General features: G+C 40.7%; 1 protein-coding gene across 2 annotated transcripts in view; it reads right to left on the bottom strand.

Moving 5' to 3' along the window:
• The window catches only part of MAP4K5 (mitogen-activated protein kinase kinase kinase kinase 5), a 95,176-nt gene that overhangs the window by 3,711 nt on the left and 66,817 nt on the right, over positions 1 to 24,648 (bottom strand). For both annotated transcript variants that reach the window (XM_063290553.1, XM_063290554.1), the window contains exons 17-31: positions 22,075 to 22,119; positions 20,432 to 20,474; positions 19,753 to 19,951; positions 18,541 to 18,638; positions 17,184 to 17,225; positions 16,455 to 16,539; positions 16,278 to 16,357; positions 12,602 to 12,662; positions 12,195 to 12,309; positions 7,882 to 7,940; positions 6,134 to 6,237; positions 5,438 to 5,615; positions 3,495 to 3,563; positions 1,620 to 1,712; positions 614 to 684 (exon numbers count right to left, since the gene is read on the bottom strand). In XM_063290553.1, coding sequence (XP_063146623.1) covers positions 614 to 684; positions 1,620 to 1,712; positions 3,495 to 3,563; positions 5,438 to 5,615; positions 6,134 to 6,237; positions 7,882 to 7,940; positions 12,195 to 12,309; positions 12,602 to 12,662; positions 16,278 to 16,357; positions 16,455 to 16,539; positions 17,184 to 17,225; positions 18,541 to 18,638; positions 19,753 to 19,951; positions 20,432 to 20,474; positions 22,075 to 22,119 — 1,342 coding nt within the window. The remainder of the gene's footprint in view (positions 1 to 613; positions 685 to 1,619; positions 1,713 to 3,494; positions 3,564 to 5,437; positions 5,616 to 6,133; positions 6,238 to 7,881; positions 7,941 to 12,194; positions 12,310 to 12,601; positions 12,663 to 16,277; positions 16,358 to 16,454; positions 16,540 to 17,183; positions 17,226 to 18,540; positions 18,639 to 19,752; positions 19,952 to 20,431; positions 20,475 to 22,074; positions 22,120 to 24,648) is intronic.

Here is a 24,648-nt window from a genome sequence, read left to right as displayed (position 1 = left end):
TATGATCTCACCCAAAATTAATCAAGAAAATTAGCCTATGTTGTTAATCCAGTAACAGGTTCTACCCAAGTTAAATCAGTTTGGGGCAATACAAACGCTTGTAATTTAAATAGCATTATACCAAATATTTATATAATCCTCATGAAAATATCATATGATAGGTCAGTAATATTATTTCTATGCTGCAAATGGGGAGACTGAAGCCAAAGGAGTACCAGCTGGTTAATGACAAAATGGCTGAGCTATTATTTGAATGCAGAACTCCTAGCCAGCTCAACAAAATACTAAGTACAAAGGAAGCTGTCTTAAATCAAGTCCATGGAATTCAGTGCTGGGTATTCCCACTAGCAGCAGGAAGCAGTACCTACTTAGCACCACCTACTAAGCTATTCTCTTTTCTTGCATCGCAACAGGACACATTCTGCCTAACTCTTTAGTCCTTCCCAAGCACAGACATCTGTCTCTGAGTCAATAAAACCATTCAGGTACAGGTTAAAAACAACAAGGATGATCCTGTTGTTCAGGATTCCTTTGTCTGTGAATGGCACCTTCACAACTGAAGGGTAAGGAGGATAACAAAACAATAATCAGTAACACCCCTGCCCCAACTTACTTCATCAGACTTAAAGCTTTTGCCTTGCATCCCATGTTTCCAGAAGGCCAACACACTATCCTGAAGGCACACTGCAAAGAAAGACACAAGGTAAGACTGACTGATCAGGAATGTTTGGGGATAAACTTTCTGAGCAAGGGGAAGCAAGGGCTCCCAAGAGATACCAGTTTATTAGACAGACTTTGTTGTGTTTCTTGCACACGTGAGAGATCCAAATGACAGGAAGAAGTTTGGAAACAGACCTGAGGAATGGGTGAATCTTGGGTGACGCTTCCAAAGCCAGAGAGATCAAGCTGTGTCAAACTTCCGCTGACTGATGATTAATGGACACAGAACAAGCACCCAATTTTCTTGCTGGGGCTCATTTTACATTTGTCCCTGCTTAAGAAACTTGTTCAAGCAATGGAGCACAGTAGTGGTAAGTCACTCATATCAGCCCTTACCTGCCTTCAATCAATGAGAAATTCTGATCACAAATGATCACACCTTGAGTATCAGAGGGATCCTAAAGGGTAGTCAGAAGGAATATTCCCACTGTAAAAATTACAGCACTAAACCTGAAGATTGGCCCTTGGTCAGGAAGGTGCAGGCGTTTGAGGATATAACAGGCTTCCTTCCAATGCCTTCTTTGCTTACATTTCTTAACTTGTGAATCTATGGTGAATTGGAGCTCCGCTTATCAGGGGATCAGTACTGCAGTCCCTACTGGCATTCGGTCTGCAAAACCTCTGAATAGCATCTACAGACAGCCCCCATTAAATGACATCCATTATTTTAAAATTTTGGAAGGCCTGTTAAATCTTACATAACTTTATGAGATTTCAAGTAAGAATGCTGAAATCTCACAAATTTCAGGTAAGAACCCATGACATGTCTGTGTATAAGAGCTGAGAATGACATCACAGAAATCTCATATTTTAGCCTTTAAAAATATTTTCAGGGCAACCCTCTCACATACGATATAGCCACTCCAGACACAATAAATAATGGGAAAGTGTTTGCTCACCTACAGATTCAATGCAGAAATCAAAACTTAGTTCTGAGGCCAACTTCTTGCTTGACTTCAGTTTACCATGCAAATTCACGATCTTCACAAATCCTTTATTGAAAAACAAAGCAAATAACATAATGAAAGAATCTCAGTGTCAGATAGGCTCAAAGCCTGCGTTCAAAAGCAGAGGGAAAGAAGAACCAAGAACTTTATTTCACTTTCTGTACTAGGGCTCAGTCAGTCTCACTCAGTTCAAGGCCAGCCAAAAGCTGGACAGATTTTCCAAGAGACATGGTTTGAACCTTGCTGACATTTAAAAATATTTAAATTCTCTGTTTTAAGGCTGTGTCGAATTCAATGAAGAATAATTATAGAAATTCCTTAGACTCTCACTAACTTAAAAAAAAATTTTATTTTTCCTTCTAAATATTCACAAGGTGGTTTTCCATACTGAAGATAAGCACATCTGTCCACAGATCAATAAAGGCATCATCATCTCTCTCTCTACCCCAGTAACTTTTCTCATTCATTGTTATGAAAATGCTCAACCTTTCTTGAGCCAAGGGCCAACTTGGCTTTTGAGGGCAAGATTGGAGGTCCAAGTGAGCTGGAGGCTGAAGCAGGGCCAGGAGAAAACTTTAATTTGATCTTGTAATTAAAAGTAAATTGCAATGATGAAACAGATAATTTGCCATGTGTCACATAAAAAAAAACTTTGGGAGCTGCATGGTAGGTACTGGATTGTACAGCTCTGTTTTAATTTTGACATAACAGTGCTGAAGGCACAGCTAAGGATGATAGGGGAGATCTGTGATTAAGATATCTTCAAGCTAATAGTTTCAGAAGAAGTGGAGTTAATCAGCAGTTCACAGGGTCACAATCTAATTTTTTCTGTCTTCTTTCCTCATTTGCTATCTATTCATTTAATATATCTATATCTATATCTGTTATAGTACTGTGTAACTTTTTGTTGGGGCCTGAAAAGATTTAGCAAATTTTGGAAAATATTAATTTTTGCTGTAACTTGATGGTATAGGAGTCAGTCCTGCCTCTCACCACTTGGGGGCATTTTCTGAAGAAATATTCACCACAATGAAAGTGTCAAGCAATACAGTCGATGTTCATGACTTTACTACATCAAACACAAAACGTGGGGATTGGGTCTAGTTAGCATCCATTCTGCAGGATATTGAATGACAAGACGGACAGCCCGTACTTATGCAGTACTACAGAGAGTATCAAAAGGCTTAGTGATTTGTACTGTCATTCCGAGGGTGTCACAAACACTTCCTCATATTTCTGAAGCTGGAAGGAGAGGGACTGAGGCTAAAAGCAGACACTTGCACAAATCCATTTGACAATTTAAGATATTCTGGTTTTGGTTTGCTCACATTCACTGGCCAGAGTAGAGAGTGGGACATTCCATAAAGGCTATTAACCTAAATAAATAAATAAATACCACATAAATCAATTCAGAAGCCACATGAGAAATCTATGTGAGGACCTCCCCTCCTTCTGTTAGTCTAATTTACATTGGATGGTTTCTAATGCTAGAGGCATCGTACTGTAGAAGTGAAGCATTCGGTTTTTCTTGAGGGTGAGCCTTCCCTATATAAACATGCCTTTCAATTAGGATCATTAGAAAGATCTTCTCTGGATGCCTCCATTTTCTAATATCAGACAAAAGACTGAAAAAAAGGCCTTTTCAATGACAACACCAAAATGCCACATGTCTGATGCCTACTGTGATATTTTTCAGTACTGGGTAAACCTGAATACATTCTTAATAACACCTTATCTTCCTTTGGGGTATTTATTCCCCCTAGTTTATATTTTGTCGTATGCCCCATCTTCTATTTTTTTAGGCAGGGTATAAATCCCATCACTTACTGTCCAAGCACACAAGAACTGTATCTCTTTCCAGCTGAGTGACATGGATGGCATCAAGTTGTTGACAACCTTTAGGAGAAATGAACCATTAGTCTCTATCCAAAAATTCAGTGCACCCAAAACCCAATACAATCCAGCTTCCCACACCAGAAGCCATTAAAGTTGCCTTGAGATCAAAAAGCAGTGAGAAAAATTAAAGGAATTCCATTTCACAGCATCTTCAGCTCAGATTCTTTTTTAGAGCAGTATTTTAATTTTCCTATCCTTCCTACTGATGTCTAGAACAGGAGTAAGGAATTATAAATTGGCTAAATATTGCTGGATTATAATGCCAAGCAGAGAGGGATGACGGGAGTTATAATTTAGCACCCATTACCAATACATAATACTGCAAGCAGGAATCATGCATGTTGTAAGTCTTTTAGAAGCAACCAGTTGTGTATTATGCAGGAAATACATGGCAGGCCAAGAGCACCTGGTCTTCTATTACAAGAGAAGTTTTAAAAAGGAAGTTACAGGTGACATACTTTCCTCTCATTCACTGCAGATATGAGCTGAGAAGCAAGGAATTAAAAGGGAAAAATGGGAAGAAGCATTGTTCTCAAGGAAACTCTTGAGTTTCCTTGAGAACGCTTTCAGTTTTCTTAGGTTGTCATTTTGAACACTGAGATAGCATAATAATGGTGCAAAAGCAATCTTTCTGTGACCTTTGAGTTCCCTGTCAATTCTTTCTCCCATAACAAATGTGCCTTTATTGTGCCAGAAATGTGCCCCCCCATCCTAAACCACAGCTTTGTTGCACATTCCATAGAACACTCTAGGAGGAGACCAGTGGCACCTTCTCTAAGCTTTCATGAGCTGCAGTTCACTTCATTAGATGCATCCTGTAGAACACATGCCTCTATTATGAAGTTTCTTTTGATTAGGAATCATTGCTGTAATCTGCCAAAAAACACTGACCCCCCCCCCCTTTTCACTGCAGAGCACTAGAGATTCATCTTAGAAGGAAAGGCTTCTACAGATCGCAATCAATGTCTGACTTCTGCAGATAGATCTATCTTGTGCTAGCGAAGGGCTCCAAAAGTATGTAGAGGACATGGTCTTCTGCAGGATGGGAAAGAGGTGGGACAAATGACATACATCTTGGTGCCATCATGCAAATGACACAACTTACATACTTGCATATATTACAGAACTGTGACATCTGCACAAGGATACCATGTTGCACAATGATACCATGTTGCATGTGTCATTAATTTTGACATGATCATGACTTGTAACAGATGCCTATTCCAGAGTATCTTCTTTTTTGGAACAGTCTGAACTAACTGGCTTCCTGCAGTCCTTCACTGTTGTTGTTGCAGCTTGAAATCAAATGGAAATTCTATGAGTTTGTTAAATAGTTGAACTGCATAATCTTCATATCAGCCTTCTCCAACTAAGCACCCTCTAGATGTAGCCTAGGGTGACAGGGTGTAATCCAACAAAGCACATCTATATGCTTCTGCTGTTCTAAATGTACTCCTGCTGATTAATTGCCAATACATGATTATCGTTTTTTGAATTGCGGGTTGTAGTGTTTTCATGTTTTATCCTTTTATTATTTATCCCATTTTTGCCTTAAGCCACTTGGATTTTTGCAAAAAATAAGGAGGTAAACTAGGTATGAGCAAAATGTTCTCTCTCTGGGCAAATGGAAAGTTCTGAGGAATTCTGGAATGTTCCAAACTTCTTCTGCACTATGATGACCTACCCATTCTGGGAGTGGTCCAGCTGTTTTCTGGGAGAAAAATCTTCTGGAACAGGAAGTGTTTTGTGGTGGTCTGGCCCCAAAGCAAATCTTAAATGTTTCCTAAAATACTCTACATCTGGAAACAGAACATTTTGCATATACCTAATGCAAACACTGAACAGAATTAAACTGAACAAGGCCAGAGACTTACTTGTACCAATTTCTGTAAACCACGAGGAAGCTGAGTTCAAGTTGATCGTCTCGAACTGTACAACCTGATTTGGTTCAGCCCCTTTGCTGACTGCAACACATACCATAGGGTATTCCTGCTCTGGGATCACCAGCATTTCAAATACCTTCAGTGGGGTTGGCAGCGGGAAATCAAAGTGCTGGTGGATGAAGGTAAGTAAAAGAGATCTAATTGAAGAACAACTTGTATATTTTAAGATGTGCCGATTTAGAATGTATCCATTCATTCCAACACGAATTATTTTATTTATTTTAGATCTGAAAAGTAACCTACACATTCAATTTAAAGCCATATAAAATATTACAACAAATATATACAGGTATACAGAACCCCAAGCACTTTTAAAACATTTCTCTGAAGATGCTCAAATGAGCTTTTATGGATCAGCTTCCCAGGGAAGGATTTTTACTTGATAGGCCCTGCTCCTGTCCCCCATTTTGTCTCCAAAAACCAAATGGCCAAGATATCCCTGATCTTTTTAGAATTTAAAGATAAAGAGCAGCAGCTTAAACTGAGCTCAAAAATTGCCATAGGTCCAAACTCATTTGAAATCTCAAATTACTCTCTAACAGTGCCAGTGCACTTTTGGCAGACCAATTCCTTAAAAAAAGTAGGAGAGAGACAGAGACAGAGAGAGAGAAGTGGGGGGAAGCTTACCTTTATTAACATGAATTTCTGCATTGGTTCATACCACTGAAGCAAAACAATTCCCAGTTGCAAAGCTCCACAGAGGTATTTATGACCTGTATATGGGTTTCTTACTAATGAAGGAAAAAGAAAAGAACTCTGAAGTAATCATAATGGTTCATCTTAATTTGCCAGCTGTTTGAATTCCTCTTATAATTTATCACAGATGAATCATTTATCACTATCCTCTTATGCCAGGAGTACCATCCTAGAAGAGCCATGCGGTGTCACATCTCCTCAAGGATACAATTTCTGTGACATTTTTGACTCAGTCTACAAGATCCCTCAGTCTACATCTATCACAGTCCCTATGTACTTCAAATATAGCAGAATCACCACACTCAACATGGCTAATTGTGAAGGATGCTGGGTATTGTAGTTCAGCCATACCTGAAGGGCCACAAATTTCCCTTTCCTGCTTCACTGAAAAATAAATTTAAGCATACACAGCTGAACTGACAGACCCCTTTTTCATTTCAATCTTGTTAATGCCATGTACACTGATGGTGAAATATACACTGAAAGTAAGTATGATTCTGCCACCTGCCACTGAAGTATTAAGTTTAGCACTCATATTTTTCTGGGAAGTAGGAAAGATACTGTGATGCTGTATGGCTGGTTTCAGGTCTGCCTGCAGGACAAGAGAAGTTAAGCAAAATCAGAACAGCTAGCTAGAAACTGGCATTCTCAATTGTGTCAGAATTACAACTCCCCTTGTCACAACAACTGCCATGTTAAATCATGGAAATGAAAACTTTATATATGTATGTATGTGTGTATGTGTATGTGTATGTATGTGTATGTGTATGTATATACATCGACATGTACTGTACATATACATATACATATACATATGTTGGACTACAATAGAAAAACTACAACGAAGTGTTTTCAAGGTGCAATACAAAATCTGAAATATCTGAATCTCTAGTCAGGGATCAGTCCACAGGACTCTATCCATATGCAGCCTGTGAGACTGTCCCTCTATTATTTGCATTGCATCAAAACTATAAATATGGCCAGCCTGTATTAATTTAAACAGAGGAACCAACTAACCCTGCTCAAGCAACTGACTAGACTTGGGTTCCTAAAGTGAGTTGGCATTGGTCATATATAACACCAAAACTTGATCAAGGCTTGAAATCGATCCTGGTTCCAAACAACAATTTGGTTGTAGGCCTTTGCTGGATCTAGGATTGCCTTTTAATCTCACTGGGAAGTGGCAAATACTTAAAATGTAATACATATTTATGTTTTGCATTGTTAATTCTGAGAGATTAAGCCTGAGAGATTTATTCTTGCATTGATTCTCAGTCTGCTGTTCTCATCAATTACAGAACTATCCAGATACTCTTCCCCAAAGATGAGGAACTCTCCCTGCAGGACTAGGCAGGGTTTTGAAAGAGAAGAGCATCTGGCCTATTTTAGCCATGCTTTGACATTGTGAGCTCAGAGAATGAGCAAGTGGTAAGTGAAACCAAGAGCAGGCTTTTCGTCAACCTTCCATATTACATATTGATACATGCTGGATTATCATTCCCATAATTCCTAGTCAGAACAGGTACACAGGATGGAATTAAGAGGATGATAGTCCAACATATGTGAAGGTCATTAATTTAAGAAGGGAATTGTGGGGTGGTTTCAAGCTGTACGAAAGCTGGAAGATTCCTTGTAGATATCCTCAGTTCAGAGGACATCAGCTCAAGATGAAGACTCACCTATGCAACATTTGTGGCATCCTTTTGTGTCTGGGATCTTTGTTGTCAAGGCAAATTTTCTGAAAAAACAGAGCCAGCTGTTAAGAACAGATCAGAGGGCTAACGGAAAGATAATTTTCAACAGGGTTTTCCTTGAGCCACTTTTGATTTAAACCCACAGAATATTAAACAGTAACAGGAATGGAGCAACTGTTCTTGACGGCAATTGCATGTGTTTGCAAAATAGAAAATCTATGGGGGATACTGTATCTGAGTATCAACTTTTGGAGACTGCCTTTATAGCATTTTCTGATCTTGCAGGAGTTTCTTCTGACGTACACTGCTTTTCTTTACTAACAGAACAGGAACATTCATTTTTAATATCATTTTTAATAAGAATTTTGATTATAATAGTAAAATCTAATACTAACTAAACTTAAAGAGAATAGAGAGAATGAGTAAAAAGTCCAAGGAAAAAGAAAGAGAAGAAAGACAAAAGTAAGAATATAATAAAGAAAGAGAAAAGAAATATATAAAGAAGTGACTTCCAACCTTCATCACAACAAATACAAACAATTTTAGTAACTCCTCACCCTCTCTAAAGTTACAAACATTTATTTCTTTATCCCATATCCCATCTCTTATCTATAAACAAATCCATAAAACATCATCTTTTCAGTCCTGGTGTCAGCAGAAAGTCCATAAAGGGAAGCCAGAAATAACAGCATATCTTGTTTTAACCTTGATCAAATAATATTCCTTCCTTTTACTTCTCCTCATTTCTCTCTGTCCCATCGCACAGAGTTCTTCAAGGCTTTAACAAGCCTCTTTTGTAAATCCAATAGGAAAAATTTATCCAGGTCACTCTCTTTGTTTGTCATTTATATTTCCCTTTTAAATTTTAAAACCACAGCCAGTTTCTTTTGTAGATCCAGTGGAACATCCTTTTCTAAATCATTCACTTGGCCTGTCACTTGTAAATCCACTTTCAATACCATCTCTATCTTGTCAGATAAAATTTGTTCTACAACTGTCATTTCTTCAATAACAACCTTTGGACATAGTCTATCCATAGAAGCCGACATCATTACTGACATTGCTGATATTGTGGCTACTATCTTCTCATTCCATTCTTCAAAGTCTCCTTCAGTATTTTTATTGTCATAATGTTTTGCATCATCTTACAGGCTTGTGTATCTTTCCTCTACCTAAAAACTTTAGTCCCCTCTAGTGTTGAGTTTTTGAAATCATAAAATTGCTTATCCATGTTATATCTTGTAAAAACCAAAAACAGGTGTTTTTTTTAAGAAATAGAAAAAATAGAAAATGGGAATAGGAAACAGGGTCTATTTCCCACAAGGAGCTGTTTGTACTTTATAATTAATTTCAAAATCTTATTGTAAAAGTTTCAATATTCCAATTTTATCTGGACCCTTCGTCCATTTATAACTTTCTAAGATCAAAATCTTATTGAGCTTTTTGCTATTTGTTTCAGGTTCTTTAAATTCTTAAGCTTATGATTAAACTTTTTCTTCATTCAGGACTGAACACAGACTCATCTGGCGTTTTCAAACTTGTCATTCCGAAGGACTCTAATAGCTTAGAAGTAGTTAATGAGCAATTTCCAAAAGTGATTATTAAGGGAGGTTTGCAAACTTAGTGTTCTATAAAAGTCTCTGTCACGGTTGCGAGCAAAATGGCTAATCCTATCATCTTCTGGCACTCAAACCTGCAGAAAACCACTGTCCTGTGGTCTCCTCGCTAGAAGCATCCGGAGCACATGCATGCGATCTCCCATCCTCTCCTTATCCAGAGAGGGTCCAAGGAACTGGCCTACTCACCATGCAGTCATCAGCTCTGCTTTCTCAGAGCCGACTTCAGTTCGCTACACCTCCCCCAGAACTTTCAGGAACGTTCATTTTTAAATTCACTTACTCACTCACACTGAACAGCAGATCACGGTACAGGAAAACTACACACAGTTTTCATAGTTAACATTGTTAATATTGAATTCTGAAGAAATAATCTGCCCATGTCTGAATTTCAGAATATAATTCTTTTTCCTGCTCCAAAGATATCTTTAGTGTTCTTTGCTTTCTCAAATTGTCTTTTCTAAAGCTCCAGGTGTACAGGTAAAGTTTCTCTAAACATAACGTTTGTATAAATTCAGTCATAATAAACAGTTCCATCCTTATTGTATCCATTCAATCTGCCTCTCTTATAATATTCTTACTGACTTTCACCTAGTGGCAATTTCAATTCTAGCAGTCATCAAGAACATAAAACCAATTTCCTTTTCCTTTACTTTAACAATATCCTTTGTGTAGCCCAACAAAGATCTTAACAGTTTTAATCACATTCTGTAATATCCTTTAACTGTTTTAATGGCTGTTTGCCAAAAATGTTTAAATTTCAACAATGCTTCATCATCTGTGAATACCATATACTCTGATATCTCCCACAGCATCAACACAGTAGAGTCTTGTACCTTTTTAAGAACTGTATAATTGTTTTCCTAAAGTTATTTGACAACAGAGAGCCAGTGTGGTTTAGTGGTTAAGCTGCTAGTGTTCCGCTAGATGACTGGGCCAGTCACTCCCTCTCAGCCCAACTTATCTTACATGACTGCTGTTGTGGGGAACATACCTCTCTCTGCAAGCTGCCCTGAACTCTTAGAAAATCTTCAACTTTTCATTTAATTGAGATCTTTGTTCTTATTTTGCCAAGTATTGTAACTTAGTTTGTCAAGTATTGTATACTTTACACACCTAAGAAAGTATCGTGCTCATGATGTAAGAGATTATTCATAGGGGTGTTATGAAAATTAAGCATCAACTGACTCTAATTTGTCGTGACTGCCAACTGGCCATGACAATGACAATACCAACACAGATGCGTAAATGCATGTGCGTGTGCGCGCGCGCACACACACAAACAGAAGAGATGCAGGAGGCAGTGCTTGGTCTGCCTGGAACAGGCATGCAGGCTCAATGCCAGAACCCATGTGACACTCCTCAAGAAGAATCCCAGAGGAGCCATAAAAAATTAACAATTGGTTTGCATGAACTGGACTGAATCAGCAAGATAACTTCTAAGAGCTTCTATTCTAAAACCAACGAAGTGTAAAAAGAAAAATAGGGAGAAAGGGAGGCTAGAAAAAAGCTGAGAAAAAAAAGGATAAATTCCAGCAATGCATGTTAGAAAATCTTGGTAATTGTTGGGAACAAGATACTGGAAAATCTCTTACTTCTGATTTGCAATTTTTAAAAATCACAAATGCTGTTATATTATGGCTGAAGTATAGAATTAAGAGTGAGAAAAGCTGGATTCAAATCTCTGTTCAGCCCCAAAGCACACTGGGTGATTTTTTTTTTTTTGGTTTTATCTTGCCTTTATTATTTTTATAAATAACTCAAGGCAGAGAACATACCTAATACTCCTTCCTCCTCCTATTTTCCCCACAACAACAACCCTGTGAGGTGAGCTGGGCTGAGACGGAGTGAATGGCCCAAAGTCACCCAGCCGGCTTTCATGCCTAAGGCGGGACTAGAACTCACAGTCTCCTGGTGTCTAGCCTGGAGCCTTAACCACTAGGCCAAACTGGCTTTCACATTATATATAAAATATATATGTCAAGTTTCATTGAGAAGAGGCATAATGTAAACAAAACCGATGTAAGTAACTTCTATTTCTGAAATTTACGCTCAACTTTCCAGTATGCTTCAAAACTGTCATAAAATAAATTAAAATTACAATAATATCACCAAAAGAGAATGCTAAAGCAACAGAACTAACCACCCTAAAAAGTAGATGAACAGGGGAAAAAAAAACAAAACAGAGATGAAACAACAGCCACAGAATGAAAGACTAAGATTTGCACAAAGACAAAGGGAAATAAAAAGAGCTTCTCTGATGCCTGAAAGGGATCGATTAGGACAAGAAGCAACCTTTGGGAGGGCAGTGTTCTATTTAACAAGGTGCCACTATTGTGGCAGTTTCTTTCCTTGACTGCTATCTTTCTCATCTTCAGAAGTGCGAGAAAATTCTTGAAAGAAAATCTTAGCAACTTGCTGCTTTTCATGAATTATGGGGTCTTTGGAGTCCCAAACCATAAAATCTGGCTTTGTACTTTTGTTTCCATTTCCTGAAATCATTTATAGAATGTTACATACATAGATACTTCTCTATTTGCAAACCTGGAAGCAGCAAAGAGAGTTCTCCATGAACACTCAGCAGGTTATGGAAAATATTGTTCTCATGATCAGCAATAGCAAGCAAGCCAGATAAAACCCCAGGGCAAGATAGCAAAAACTTGTATCTCAAGATGACCTTACCTTGGTAATATTTTATCAGGAAATCGATGGGTCTGAATATGAGCAGCTATTCCTGTTTTTTTGGCTTGTTCAAACAAAGCTATTAGGTTATGGGAGTAGAGCTGGAATGTTTTCCCTGTAACACAGATGACATTTGATCTGTCAGACTCTGACATATCAAACTGATAATGCAAAAACCAAAAAGCCAAATAAAAATAAAAGGAGAAGGAAACCTATAGAGCAGAAAAGATTACCTTCTAAAAGGATAGCCCCCAAGCATCCATAGGTCCAAGCAAATTGCAGAATGAAAGGGAAAAAATTAAGAGAGATGATTTTCATAAATTTACCAAAAGTTAAATGTAGCACTCTGAAATTTCCCACCCCCACCCTTCAAACTTTATGAGACATTTCTTCAGCAATATACGTACCTGAGAGTGACATTAAAGTGTTGTTGATAACATACAGCCAGGTGCACCGCCGTGGGAACAGCTAAGAAAAAGGAGCAGAGAACATTCCAGTGGGGAAAGTGGGGGAAAAGGTAATTTGATTCTACGGCTCTGTGAATTCCAGACAAAACAATTTTTGGGCCAAGCAAAATTTCCCTTTATGGCTGTCCAGAGCACACAAGGAGACCTTCAACTCTTTTCAATCTGATATAATATCAATACTTCTTACAGTATAATTTGAAGCACTGTTACCTGGAAATAGTCCCTTTGTATTCAATGGCATTTATTCCCAGGTAAGTACGTACATGATTGCACTGTCAATACTATTATCAAGCTTTTGAGAATTCCACTCCACTCACACTTCAATAAATTCCATCTATACATTTATCTCTATCTCCCATCCTCCAGCACTTCTAAGATCACTCATAATTGACACTGCAAAATTAAATACCAAGAGCCCAAAATCAAAGAGGCCGAAAAAGCATGAACAATGAAAGAAAATGGTAGTTGGATAAAAGTATTAGGAACATCTGAGAAACATAAAGCAATCAAAAGCACGTTCTAACCACACCACAGGCTATACTGGGTGACACTAGTCAGAGAAGGATGGAGGGATTTTCCCTAGGAAGAACTCACAGACTTTGGTCAAGAATATGCAATCTTTTTCAGGCCTAGACTATTGGCTTTAAGTGGGGCAGAACTCCAAGAAATGGAGGGATCCAGAAGAAAAAATTGACTTCTTGTTAAATTTAATTAGAATTAAATCTAAAACTACATTAAATGCAATATTACATTTTATAATTGCTGTCTATGCATTTAATATCTTTTCCCGTTGGTCACCCTAACATCTTCAATCCAATTCAGCAGCATCCACGGGGAGGGGTCAAAGAAGTCAAGCTGGTTGCATGACCAAGCAATCAAAGCCCCACTCTTTTTTATTATTTTTTCTTTGTTTGTTTGTTTAAATTTATTGGCTGCCCAACTCCAGTGGACTCTGGGGGGCATACAAAACTAGGGAAAATATAAAAACAGCTAAAAACATTTAATCACACAGACAGCCCAGACTAAAATAATCTAATAGACAGCAAAAACAATAAAATGAAACAGGGGCCACTGAACAAATAATAACATCAACCCCAGGCATGGGACCAAGCCAGGTTTTCAAAGCTTTCCAGAACCCCAGGAGAGAGGGCGCCATCCTTATCTCTGGGGGGATGCTGTTCCAGAGAGTGGGGAACGCAACAGCAGAGGCACGCTTCCTAGGTCCCACAAGATGGCAATGTTTAATGCAGGGGGCCTGGAGCGCACCCACTCTACTGGAATGTACTGGGCAGGCAGAAACAGCTGGAGACAAGCAGTCGCTCAGATATCCAGGCCTTAGGCCCTGCAGGGCTGTATAGGTGATAACTAGCACCTTGAATTGTACTCAGAAGCCAACTGGCAGCCAATGCAGCTTGTGTAGCAGTGGTGAAACATGGGCACACCAAGAGGCACCCATTACTGTTTGGACTGCTGCATTTTGAACCAGCTGTAGCTTCTGGGTTGTCTTCAGAGCAGCCCCATGTAAAGTACATTGTAATAATCCAACTCTGAGGTGACCAGGGCATGAGTCTGAAGGGCCTCCCAATCGAGGAAAGGGCGCAACTGGTGCACAAGATGAACCTGCGCAAAGGCCTCCTGGCCAGCTGCCACCTGCTCTTCAAGCATTATCTGCAAGTCCAGAAGGACCCCCAAGTTGCACATTGGTTTTGATTGGGTGCAGCCCTATCCAAGACCAAAGATAGCGACATTCCCGACCCAGGGGGACCAAACAGCCACAGCCACTCAATCTTGTTAGTATTGAGCCAAAGTCTGTTCTGCCCCATCCAGACCTGAACAGCCTCCAGGCACTGGGTCAATACATCCACAGCTTCACCTGTGCTGCTCAGTGTGGACATGTAAAGTTGGGTATCATCAGCATACTGATGATATTGGACTCTGAACAGGCAGATGACCTCACCCAGTGGTTTCATGTAGATGCTGAACAGGAGAGGGGAGAGCATCAAACCCTGAGGCATCCCACAAAAGAGGGGTCGTGGACGCGATCTCTCCCCTCTTGTCAACACCGACTGGAACCAACCACTGAGGAAGGAGGTGAACCACTGGAGCATAGTGCCTCCCACTCCTAACCCACACACCCAGTCCAGAAGGATACGGTGGTCAACAGTATTGAAAGCCATTGAGAGATCAAGGAGCACTAGGATGGATGCAACACCCCCATCTTGGCTCCGCCAAAGGTCATCAGCAAGCAGGACCAATGCTGTCTCTGTACTGTATCCTGGCCTGAAGCCAGACTGAAATGGGTCCAGATAATCCATTTCCTCCACAACCTTCGCCAAAAAGGGAAGACTGGGAACTGGCCGACAACTCTTCAGCAGGGAAGGATCCAGCAATGACCTCTTGAGGAGGGGTGTATCACTGCCTCCTTCAAGGCTGATGGGACCACCCCCTCTCTCAAAGAGGCTGAAACCACTGCATGAACCCGTCTTGTGGTCACTTCCCGGCCTGCTTTAATAATCCCAGAGGGGCCAGGATCTAATAAACAGATGGCTGGACTGACAGACAAAAGGACCTGGTCCACTTCCTCATACGTAACAGAATCAAATTCAGTCCAGACAACATCACACGACTGTTCCCTGAGCAATTCATTAGGATTTGCCCAGTCAGAGTATAACTCTGAGCAAATCTAAGTGACTTTGTCTGCCAGATAGCATGAATATTCTTCACCACAGCCCTGGAGATGATCTTGTGGCTCAAGCCCCCCTAATAGGAAGCAGGTCACCCTAAACAGGGCTGCTGGTCAGCTACCGGCAGATGCAATAAGGGTGGAGGAATAGTGACATTTTGCCACACATATCGCCACGATGTAGGCCCATATATGGGCTCTTACTCGTGTTCGGTCAGATTCACTCTTTGTCTTCTCCAACAGAGCTCTAGGCATCACTTCTGGTGTTTCATCTTTCAGAGCTCCTTGGAAAACCAAGGAGCACCCCAAGATTGGCACACAGAGAGAGGATGCATAGGATAAATCCAGTCCAGGGCCTCCGTCACATGCCTATTCCAGGCTGCAGCCAAGGGCTCAGCCAAAGTGCCTGATAGGACCTCAGGAAAAACCCCAAGCTCTCTCTGATACCCAACAGGGTCCACCAGTCACGGGGGGCAGGCCAGCTGAATAGGCCGTGTGTGTGTGTGTTGTGTACAAGACACAAATAAACATGGGGCAGAGCTTCAATCATGTGCTCTCTTGACTTTTTTGGCTTCCCCCCCTGTGGACATGCCTGAAACAATGGCAACTTCTGAATTGTCCTTGAGGGGCACCCTCGTGTGTCTAGGTTATACATTTTGGCTCAGATGAATGCACAGCTGAGAAAGTGTCCCTGAATCTACCCTTTGCTGAATCTACAACAGTCTGGAGGAGTGATAAAGTATTTCTTCAGTCCAAAACAAATCCCAAGCTACCATAGAGAAATGTTATCCAAAATGCCACCCAGCCTGCTTGCCCATATCCATGGCGTTCTTAATTTCCTACTCAAGAAATGAGCACCAATTTTTACCTGAGTCTCTCCCTCCCCAGAGAATGACCAACTCCATCCGGGACACAGAAAGCATTCTCACCTACCTGCTCCATGGTGGCTTCATGAAGCTCATTGAGATTCAGCGTGTAAATGCCCTCTTCAGTCCCAAAGATAATGTACTGATCTGTAATATGGCGGAAAGGCAAAATGACTTAGCTAGTTAAAAAAAAAATGAAAGTAATGAGGGACCTTAAATTTGCACATATGCAGTAACTTTTTACCTTTGGTGTCTGGATGTATCCATGATGTGGCACAATTGATCTTCAAAGGGCAGCCGTCAAACACTTTTGAAAAACATGCTCCCATCTAGAACAGCATTAGTAAACAAAATACATCCCAATTCACAGCATGAGAAGTTTCTATTCCTTCTGACCATTATTACTAATGGCATAAACAATGGTCAGTGAAAGTCTCTGAAGTCATAGAAAAAAAATGAATTCCAGATTACTGTGAGGAATTTCAATGCCATACAGAGATCTTTTTTTTTTTCATATGTGGGAAAATAGATTATTTCTATCTATCCCCTTCCCGATATCTATAATTTGGAAAGGCACAGAACAATGATAATGGTTAATTAGCCACTATTTTTAAATACTTGCTTCTGTAGCCCCACAAAAGACATGAAAGATTCATCTATATTAGTTCTAGTTTAAGAGGTGGGTCTGTTCCATTAGCCAGTAAGATCTCAAGGTGGGGCCAAACTCACAAACTTCACTTTTATGTATTATTCTCAATCACAAAATTGAGAAGAGGCGAGGGCACACTACTCTTTGAAAGATTCCACACTTGTTAAAGAGAGGAATGGAGGTAGGATCCAAAGGAGGGGAAGAAAACAGTTTGCAATGGGGAAAAAGGGTGCAGATGGTCCCTACCTATCTGAGACGAAGTTAAAAAATTAACAGCAGAATGACATCAACATGCCTTATTTCATTTTTAATGAAAGGACCTACCAGCACTTTCGGCGTTGGTGGGAGGCCATTGATTGCCGGCTTCTGTCAACAATAACAGCAGAAGGTTACGTTTATCAAATTGGCCAAATTTGAATTCAATCTGAAATATTTTTAACATTCCTTAGTACGTGAAAAAAAAACTATCAAGAATGAATCAGGCTGCTCTGTCCTTGTTATTTATGGGATCACTTAATAATTAAATTTGCATCTACATTAGGATATTCTGCCAAGATCTTCCTCTTCAGGTGCTTTTATCAGGCGTTTGGTATGGGTCAACAACGGAAGTGTTTTCCTGGCAGAATTCCTCCTCACAGAGCGATTCTAGCGCCACGCTAAATTGCTTTTATCCTCCGGAAAACTATCATCTGTAGAAGTTTTTAAAGTGTTTAATTTGTGCCTTGATGAACTGCACCTTGCTATGGCATGCTAAACAGAATATTATCTAAACATTTTTTAAAAACATTTTCAAAACAGTAAATATTTGTTAGTAAATGGATTTTGAGGGGAAAAAAATAACTTCCAGGATCTCTGGAATGTCGAGTTGCATCAGTTGGAGAAAGAGGTAAGAAGATTTATTTATTTATATTTCAAATTTCGCCACTGCCCATCTCCCTCCAAAGGTGCTGCGTAAGCAGAGGGTTCAAGTCCCAGAGCCTCAGTGGGCGGCTTTGGGTCAATCACATTCAGCCCCGTTTACTTCACAAAATTGTTGCTGTGGGGATAGTATGAAGGGGAGCCCTATGTAAGCTGCCTTAAGTGACTGGAGGAAAGACAGGTCGAGGGAAGGTGAGAGATATATCCGACTAGCAACGCTATACTATTAATGCCTGGAATGAGTGGGATGAATTAATGATGGAGAGGGAACCCCAATACTTTGTCATGACTTTCTTTCCATGACATCTGTAGCTAGCCATAAAAATCTGGGGGGAGGAGGGGCGGCTCATTCACTGACTTGGACCATCTTCCCAACCCGGAACTTTCTGGATGCATTGGAATGACAATTCTCAGAATTCCCAGCCAGCACAGCCAATAATCTTAACACAGCCAGAGTGTGCCAGGCTGAAAAAGGTCGCCCAAATCTTGCACTATTCTGGAACAGGTGTGTGTGCATGCATAGCCAGGAGACTGCCGCAAGTTCAAAACGAACAGGAAGGTTTCAGGGATGGAAAAGACAATTCTTTCCTTGCCTGCGTTTCAGTCCCCTCTCCCCCCATCGGAGTGTGGCCCCTTTTCTTGCCTGCCCCTCTGTAAGCACTGATGAGCAGGAAAGGACAGGTTGAGCCAGTGAGCAAGGGTGCTCTCTGGAGACATCAAACAGCAATTAAGTGTCCACGCCGCGGAAGACACAAATGCCCACCAGGAATTCCCGCCTCTCCTTTTTCCGCGGCAGCTGTGGCATGTGGCCCGACCCGTCAGCATTTTCCTCAAGGTGTTTCGTCACAGTGTCCCCATTGCCTAAACACAGAATCATAAATAGGAGTAAGCCCCACACGAAGAAAGACATGAAAAAATACGAATCAGGCAAGAGGCAGAGGGCAAGAATACTCTTCTCTTGCCCCAGGACTGCAGAGTTAGGAAGCAGCACTAGCTGGCCTTCCAAGGGACTAAGGGCCACTGGGAATCTGCACCCCACCTTCCAGGAAGAATGTCATGCCCCCAGTGAGACTAACCCAACCCTAGCCATGAGCCACAGAAGCGGCAGCTACTGCTCCGCAAAGCTACTTTTTCCCTCTTCCATAGTTCACAGCTCCACGGGGGCCGAGAGACATAAGGCAAAGACCAGGATTTTCCATTTTCCCCTGGACCTTCCCCCTCCCCCAGTTTTACACGTGGTGCCTATTTCAGGGCTTGGACGTGGGTCTCTTGCCTCTAAGTGGCAACCAACCACGTTGCCAAGTTTTGATATCCTAAATGAAAGGGATTCCAGGGGCAACAAAAAGGGGTTCAGGAGCTTCAGCCTGCAGCAAAGTAGTTTTTGATAGTCTGTTGTTCCCAGAAAACAATTAAAGATTCAAAAGTTTTTTATGCCATATACTGAAATACAACTGACAGAATTTGTGGGAGACAAAGGTTCCATCCAGCTCCTGTCCTGAAGCCTGCAAGTTCGCTAAGAGCAAGTTACTATGGCTGGATCAAATGTTTTTCTATTTAGTTACACTGTGAACTCACCACCACATTTTAAGAGACCCCTGAATTAAAAATTAAGTTCTTCTGCATTCTGATGCAAACTGTTTTGGGCACTCCAATTTTTAAAAAAGCATACTCTTTGGTGAAGGGAAAATATTCATCCTGGGGAATAATGCACTGGGATGTCTACCCAAGAGTACCATGGAGAACCTCGAAATACCATCTTTCTTCTCTTTTCATTCTAAATGTTTCCAGGATAGCTGTATTGGAGCATAAAATGTTGAATCTGGAAACTATCTGCAAAGGTTTCCTTTAACATAGGTTTCATCTTACATACTTCGGGAGGTCATGATGAAAACGAATGAACTACGAAGCTAAGAGAACTCTGCTTACTGTTGAGCATGGCAGAACTAATCTTCATTCAAGGAACAGTACTAGTTACCCAAATCACTGTATCTGGCTGTGAGCAGACCAGGGCTGCTGATGCTGCTGCTCATGCCAAATGCAGATGGCTCCATCTGAGGCCCACAAACAGGGATGCTTTGTCTCCGGTGACCTGGTGAGGCTTGATTTTGGGGATCGGGACAATACTTGATTGTCTGGGACTTCTCATTGTCCACGAAAATTTCTTCTAGTCGAGGCTAGAGCAGAAACACAAAGCATGAATATTGCTTTTTCCCTGGACACTTTCGATTTCTGAAGAAGTGATCAGGTCTAACCTGTTCCCTCTTTCCCCATGCCTGCACTGCCCTTTATGCCCCTATTTCTCCAAAACAGCCTCTCTTGCACACGAGCAGAACCTCTCTACTGTATCTCTAAGTTACTCTTCAATAATATTAAATAATGTGAGAAACAGTCCCTGAAAACGTGTGACCAGTTGCAATAAAGTGAACAATCGATTGTTGTAAACCGCCCAGAGTCCCCCCGACGGGAGGAGATGGGTGGGGATAAATTAGATAGATAGATAGATAGATAGATAGATAGATAGATAGATAGATAGATAGATAGATAGATAGATAGATAAAACAATGGATGGTATACAAAACTTCATAACTTTTTATAAAATCCCATCCCTAAAAAGCTTCCTTAGTGTGCAACTGTTGATTCACGCTTGGAATTACCTTTGGAGGCAGAGGAGGGGGTCCTGCTCTTTTCAATGTTGATCTAAAAAAATCCAACAAAAGTGTTTATTCCCATCTAGTAAGGTAGCAACGTTACTATCAAGAAATAATTATTGCTCACAATGTCAAAAAGCTGTTTAGTTGCCCAGCACGGTTACTTTTGCAATAGCTGCCTCTTTGTTTCAAATGGAATTATTAAAGGAGGTAAGCAAAGAGTATTGATAATTAGCAAAATAAAAAACACAAAGACTACCCCTTTGAGATTTCTTTCCCCTTCCTAAATGGGGATATATCCCTGAAAATGCTTCACTTCCACACAAGGAAAATCCCCCTCCCACACAAGGACCCCAGACTAGAAAAGGCATCTCAAATTTCTCTGGTGTTCCTCAAGCATACATCCACGTGCTCTTCTACTCTTACACATGTAGAATACCAGACTTCACAAATCACACACACAGTCATCTACTTCAATCTCTAAGAATGCAACATCCCTGAGAAGTGGCCATCCAGCCTCAACTTAAAGAACTCCAAGGAAGGAGTTCTGTGATGGACTGTGTCCCCGAAGTGGGGGGTGATGTGGTGGATTTTGGCACTGCTGCTAGCTCTCAGGAAGGAGGGAGTGCAATCCAGAGGATAAGAGAACTCTCAGTAGTCCATGTTCTCAGTTGTCCAGGAGCTGTTGGTGGGACAGCAAAGAGACTCAAGGTGGCCCCGCCCTACAGTCTCTCAGGTTATTTGTGCTTGGGTTAGTTAGAGTAGCTTGAGTCTGGCAAGATTCTCTCTATATGGTGAGAACAATAAAGAACTAGAGTTGGAAGACACTGACTCGGCATGATTCTGACGTCAAACTTGCCAGACTCAAGCTACATCAACAGCCCGCAGGCTACTGAAAGTTCTCTTATCTCCCTGGAATGCGCCCCCTCCTTCCTGAGAGCTAGTGGCAGCGCCAAAATTCACCACAAGTTCCAAGGCCATCCATTGAGCCCAATATGGGCTAGTACCAAATAGATTTCTAGCAAGTCTATGTGGAAAATGGAAGAGAGGTGGTTTTTACTCGATTGTATTCCTTACTTCATCACCTAACACTTGCCTAGGCTGAACTAGGGTTAATCTGGTCAGATGTTTTATTCTTTTTAAAAGAATAAAACACTGCACTGAGTATACAAATAGCCTGGGTTTGCCACCCCTTTATTTTTTTCCAGTTAGGAATTAAAAATTAAGAGCCACTTGAAGCCCACTAAAGGTTTGGGGTGATTTGTTTGCTTCTGAACTGAGTGCAGTGCAATGTTGCAAAATGGTATAGATCTTCTGGGGGGAAAAAACTGTGTATGCTTTCTCAAACATGCCGGCTAAGCAAGCTGGAAAGTTGTAGCCTTGGGGAACATCAAATTCCTTAACAGTCATTAAGTCCTTAACACTCATATCTGCAATATGAGTGGAACCCCCTTCCAGAACCATCTGTTCTTCTCTGTATCTTTATGTTGTAAGTCCATGGTGCAAGAAGGGCAAGATAACTTTGCCTGTACCCAGCATGATTTCTATGATGTAGCTTTCTCCATGTGGAAGAAACATAAGCCCTCTTTGAGGCAATGATTATCAGGCAGCAAAGACAAAAAGTCAAAGGTCAGTAAGAAAGCACTCACTCCTCAGCATCTTCATGGCCGTCACCAAATTTGGTAAGATGTCCCCTAGATGAAATGTTTATAAAATTAAAAAGGAAGAAAAACATTGTAAATCAAATAAAAATCCAGTTTGAGTGCAGCTGAAAGGCATCTATTTCTGTGACAGCTGAGAAGACAGAGTGGCCAAGTTGGCAGAAATTTGCTCTATAGAAAAATTAATCCACAGAGGAGACCAAAAGGAGTCTAGATTCCCTCTATCATCACCATCCACAGAGCAATTATATGAAAGGAATTCAGATATATCCAAGTACTCCATACAAAGCCCTGTAAAATAGGCCACTCTCTACATCTGAGATATAGTGGGCAAGAGAGAGGAGGCTCACAGAGAAGCTTGCTTAAGCTTACTTTGAGGCTCACTGCTGGCAGCCATTTGGACTGCAGTTCATTTTCTCATCTACTAAGTCACACCAAGTCTCTAATGCTACTCATTAACTTTGATATGCTTTAATGGGGCTTCAGTTATCCAGTGTTGTCAGTCTCAAGACAGTAAAAGGTTAACCATGGTTGGGGAAATTACAATTACAATCTAAATCTAGGACATCACTGGTATGATCCCGCCTCTTGGTAAGGAAAGACATAGACGGCCGGCTTTGACTCGTTCCATTGCAGTTAAGATAGGGAGGACAAAGAACAACAGAGCTTGGCTATTAAGAGGTCTGGAAGCCTGAAAAATGAAATACAAGTTTTCAGCAAGGTTCCTTGTGATCTACTTTTCCCACAGAGGAGGGAGATCCACAATCTGAGCTCAAAGGGGAAGGCTGATTCCAAACAGAGTGACAGTCACAGTTTACCTGTTCTTCCCAATAAAGATTAGAAGGAACAGTAACAGCCAAGGGAGGGGGAAAGATGAACTGAGGAATCAACAGGTTCCCCACAAAGACAAAGAATCACAGAGATAGAAGGAGCATAGGAATAGAGTCCAACCCGCTACTTCAGCAGGAATTCAATTTATCGCATCCAGATTCTGACTGATAACGCTGAGAGATGGGGAACCACCACTGTTTTTGGTTAATGGTTGTATTATCAAACTCTTAGTATTAGGAAGCAAGGTTGGAGGAGGAGAGAAGATGGCAGCCACAATCACAAAAAGTCATGCTCCTCTCAATTTTTTTGGCAACCCTCCCATGGACATCCCTGGTATGAAGTTTTTCCTTACATTCAGCTGAATTCTGCCTTTGTATTACTTGTCCGTTATTCTATCCTGGCAAGAAATTGAATAGGTTGTTCCCCCACATTATATCATCCTTTGTTTTTCATATTATAGTTTTATACTTCTGTACCCTTTTTATATTGTATTGTTTTATGCCAGTCTTTGGCCATAATGAAGTTTGCTGTTGTGGAATAGGTTCTGGCCATCTTTTGTGTAAATACCCCTTCTTATACTTGAAAAGTATCATATCTCCCTTTCACTTTTTCAAAGCTAATATCCTCAGTCTCTCCTGGTAGGACTTCTTCTAGTCTCCTGAGCTTGCCAGGAGCTACACTTCAAAATATAGATGATGGAATCCATGGCAAAAACTAAGGTTGACTGAACTTCAATTCCATCTAAATTTAATTAAAATTAAATATAGATAGCATGATTACACACTTGTACCTTATTAGTACCTTATTTAGTATTTCTTCTCTTTTATCACTTTAGAAATTACAATTCTGTAAGTTTAGACTTCTGAGGGCTAAATGTAGTCTTATGGTTTCAGGTTGGGCCTGTTTGAATTTAGGCTATATTACTGACATGACTGGCAGCAGCTCTCAAGGATTTCTGATTCCTTTGCAATCATAAATGGACATAGCAGATCAGGATGCCAGGAAGTGAACTTTGGTGAATCTTCTACTTGCAAAGTGTGTCCTTTGTTGTTGAGCTATTGCTCCTTCCACTAAGCACTAAAGTAGCAAGAACCCCCTTTGCTCCCTCATTCAATTCTTGGATTAATTTTACTTTAAAATACAACATTAATTTTAATGCTAGTTACATTTAGATCTATGATTTAACTATATCTATAATATGTTCTCATCCCCTCCTCTCATCTATACATATTTCTGGCTACAGGCCCAGATGTGGAACTAACAATGAATGGAAATGGGAAGAGACACAGTAGTTGAGGCACCAAAGGGTGAAAATTCAGGAAGGCTTTGGCCAGTGGAAATAGACCAGGTTAGGACACAACGTTGCAGGTTCAATCCTTGATCTCTTCAGAGATAAGATTTGGGGAGTGTGTAGAACAGATCTCTGCAAGAGATTTTGGAAAGACAGCTGTCCTAACAGTCAGGAATCACGCTGAGACGAGGAATAGGTCTCTAGTGTTTTATTACTGCTACATAAGACAGAAAATCCTAACAAACTGAAGAAGTGTGGGAAAAACCCAGACAGATAAACCCCAAAGGTTAAGGTAGGTCTGATCTGTGTCTCTTTGAATGGCTGCTTAATTCCTCAGAACTACACATGCGTTTTCCCCCCTGGATAGAGGCCCCCTCCTGCTCGCCATCAGTACTCATGACAACAGCATTTGGCAGGTTCGTTGTGGGAGTAAGAGATTC

This window comes from Candoia aspera, chromosome 1, assembly GCF_035149785.1.
Source record: "Candoia aspera isolate rCanAsp1 chromosome 1, rCanAsp1.hap2, whole genome shotgun sequence".
Classification (NCBI taxonomy): domain Eukaryota; kingdom Metazoa; phylum Chordata; class Lepidosauria; order Squamata; family Boidae; genus Candoia; species Candoia aspera.
Note: the sequence above shows the minus strand (reverse complement) of the source record. Positions and strands in the feature narration are given on the sequence as shown.